This window comes from Priapulus caudatus, unplaced genomic scaffold (assembly GCF_000485595.1).
Source record: "Priapulus caudatus unplaced genomic scaffold, Priapulus_caudatus-5.0.1 Scaffold2058, whole genome shotgun sequence".
Taxonomy (NCBI): domain Eukaryota; kingdom Metazoa; phylum Priapulida; class Priapulimorpha; order Priapulimorphida; family Priapulidae; genus Priapulus; species Priapulus caudatus.
The window spans coordinates 32,499-34,190 of record NW_014579119.1 but is presented as its reverse complement, the minus strand read 5'-3'; the positions used below and the strand labels follow the sequence as shown (position 1 = coordinate 34,190).

The following is a 1,692-nucleotide window of genomic DNA, read 5'->3' as shown; positions in this document are numbered from 1 at the left end:
CTATTAGTGTGCAAAAATATTTGACAGATAGCGATAGTGTGACGAATGGTTGTGTAGTTACATAGACTTACGCAATGTAGCAGCATGATGATTTATTTGCGAATCTGCGGCACGAAAGGAAAAAGACCCAAGTGTCTATTTTAGCAGTTGGCAGTTAATGCTCGTGTTTGAGCCAATCCAACTGAGCCATGCTTCCTTATCACTGGGGTGGCAAAGATTTCTCAAGTTCGTTTCCATTGCAGGGGTCGATACGAACTTAGGCCTCAGCAAGTACCCACCGAAAACCTACATAACGCTGCCACACATTCCAAAGGTAATACGTTTCCTTGTGCTTCAGTCTGGCTCTCAATCTCTGCATCTTGTGTCAGGTAGAAATCTCTCGCTGCTACGTCTGCAGTCTGCACGACAATTTCACGCATTTCGGATTTCCATTATTTTCAGGGTGCTGCTCAGGGATGAGAGGTTATGTAAACAGGAATGTAGATATAAAGTCAAACTTGTTGTTGTAACCGGAATAATCTTTAATAACGCATACACAGTGTCGTCACATCGTTCACAAAGAGACAAAAACACAGCGCACTACCGCGCATACGCGCGCCTGTGCTCAGCCTCCGAGCCCAGAACCCGAATCCCAATCCCCTACTGTTACATCTCTCCCTATATATTTCCCAAAACTCCCTACATTGCCTGAGCGCCGCAGCACTGTCACCCGTTCTCTTCAGACTCGCTGCCTACCCCTATTTCACACTGACTCTCGAAACTGCCTAATCTAAAACCCGCTTATCCAACTCCCTGTAACATCATGTAGCCGCGCGACGCTGCGTCTACGCAGACTTATGCTAGCCGCACACTATCCGACCCGAGCGTGATTTGAAGGCTTACGATTGGAGCGAGATGTTCTAGGTTTACTCGCGGAAGGCTTAAGGATTGGCTCTGCGAGGCTCATTTTGGCCCGAATCGAATTTTTGAATCGGGGAACAGGATCGGGTCGTCGCTCTGACAGTGAACGTGAATGTATACACATATCTGCCTAGCCAAGCGTGCCGTCATGCTAGAGGCGAACGATAGGTTTTTTTCGCGCCAATAGCACGGCGTACGGGCCCGCTCGGATAGTGTGCGTGGCCATCCGACCCGATCGGCGTGCGCTGAAGAAAATTGACCAATCACAGAGCAGCGCCATGGGAACCGCATTCGAATGGAATGGCATTCGAACCATGGGAAACACTCCCGACCCTTAGTACACGCTAAATCTGCTGGGAACGCCACGAGAGTGCCATGGTTTGCGTCAACTTTGAGTCGGACAGTGTGCGGTGGCCTCCCGATTGATCGCGAGTGCGTCGTATAGTGTGCGGGGGCTTAGTGCTGTGCATAGTGCAAAATCGGATAGTGTGCGGCTAGCATAATTGGTCACCAAACAACACGTGCAAAAGACATGTTAAAGTTATAAGCAATTGTTAGCAGCTAATTGGATTGTATGAAAATCTTCATTTAATAATTGAAATGTAATGAAATCTTTATATGATAATTGAAATGCAGGGGAATCTTTATATGATAATTGAAATGCAGGGGAATCTTTATATGATAATTGAAATGCAGGGGAATCTTTATATGATAATTGAAATGTAGGGGAATCTTTATATGATAATTGAAATGTACGTGAATCTTTATATGATAATTGAAATGTAGTGGAAT

General features: G+C 45.9%; 1 protein-coding gene across 1 annotated transcript in view; it reads left to right on the top strand.

The window, feature by feature from the left end:
• Nucleotides 1–1,692, top strand: part of LOC106818151 (cirhin-like) — a 15,797-nt gene that overhangs the window by 6,795 nt on the left and 7,310 nt on the right. Inside the window, exon 6 of the mRNA XM_014822876.1 lies at nucleotides 243–313. Coding sequence (XP_014678362.1) covers nucleotides 243–313 — 71 coding nt within the window. The remainder of the gene's footprint in view (nucleotides 1–242; nucleotides 314–1,692) is intronic.